This window comes from Aplysia californica, unplaced genomic scaffold, assembly GCF_000002075.1.
Source record: "Aplysia californica isolate F4 #8 unplaced genomic scaffold, AplCal3.0 scaffold01012, whole genome shotgun sequence".
Lineage (NCBI taxonomy): Eukaryota > Metazoa > Mollusca > Gastropoda > Aplysiida > Aplysiidae > Aplysia > Aplysia californica.
In genome coordinates, this window is record NW_004798282.1 from 161762 (window position 1) to 162838 (window position 1077).

The 1077-nt window shown below is 40.3% G+C and overlaps 1 protein-coding gene across 1 annotated transcript in view; it reads right to left on the reverse strand.

The window, feature by feature from the left end:
• Positions 1-685: 685 nt before the first annotated feature.
• LOC101844962 (basement membrane-specific heparan sulfate proteoglycan core protein) overlaps positions 686-1077 on the reverse strand; it is a gene marked incomplete at its 5' end in the record, with an annotated part of 33661 nt that continues 33269 nt past the window's right edge. Inside the window, 1 exon segment of the mRNA XM_013089664.2 lies at positions 686-1047. Within this exon segment, the coding sequence (XP_012945118.1) occupies positions 965-1047 (83 nt within the window).

The window sequence follows — 1077 nt, forward strand, 5'->3', positions numbered from 1 at the left end:
ATAAGAGTAGGCTTCGGCCGCCACCCGGGCAAAATTCCAAATTTCCTACCAACTGAAAATATTAGGTGTGTCCCGCGCGCTCATATGACCTTATGCAGTTGCGAGCGCCGTAAAACACTTTACAAAAAAAAATTAAAAAATATCTTGATACCAACTCCGTATAATCTTACGATTTTGATAGAGCATATAGAACATTTGGTTTCTGATCTTCTCTATAAATAGTTAGTCTCTGACCTCATGGTCTTAGATACTCAAAGTGGGTGAAAATATCAGAGAGAACTGTGTAATTCTGAGGTAGCAATTGTGAGGAAGCGTGGTGGAATCAGGCTCTCGTCAAAATAATGAAATCGAAGAAAACAGCAATTTTCTCCCTGCTTAGCAATTTTTATCAAATTTGGGTTTTTAGGCTCTATACCTTTTATGTCCATTTACAAACACATTTATCTGAGGGTTTCACCGAAAACGTTGATTAAAGGCATAAACATATACATTTACAGTTTCCATGGACTCTTCAGCTTTAGAATTTACCAAGCTTTGGCGGGCATTTTCTCGCTAATTTTACCTCTTAAATCAGGTGACCCCCCGCCTCCTTCAATCCAAAATATCTCTATTTCTATTGAAGATGGATGTGTAATTTTTCATTGAAAGCAAGACTAATGAACAAGCTTTAAGATGATACCGATAACTCAATATGACCAAAAGTGGACGAGAGCCTGATTCCACCACGCTGCCTGACAATTTCAAGTGTGAAATAAAATCTACGAATTTTAAATTTTCCTTGCGTAAGGCAAAGTGTTCGAATATTCTACCAAAATAAAATCATGTAACAATAAGTATCGATTATTATCTGCAGAAACAAACGAAAGGGAAGTTTGGACAGTAGATCTGGTTTTCTCAGAATCCGGTTATGTCTTATACCCGGTTATGTCATATATCCGGTTTCTCCCCTGACCGAGTCCTGTGCTCACAGTCTGACCAGCAGGCCAGACAGACACGTGACCACAAGCACCAGCAGAGACACGGACACTCGGGCACCGGGGTTCGAACCTGGGGAGGGAGAGAAACAAGGGAACGGGG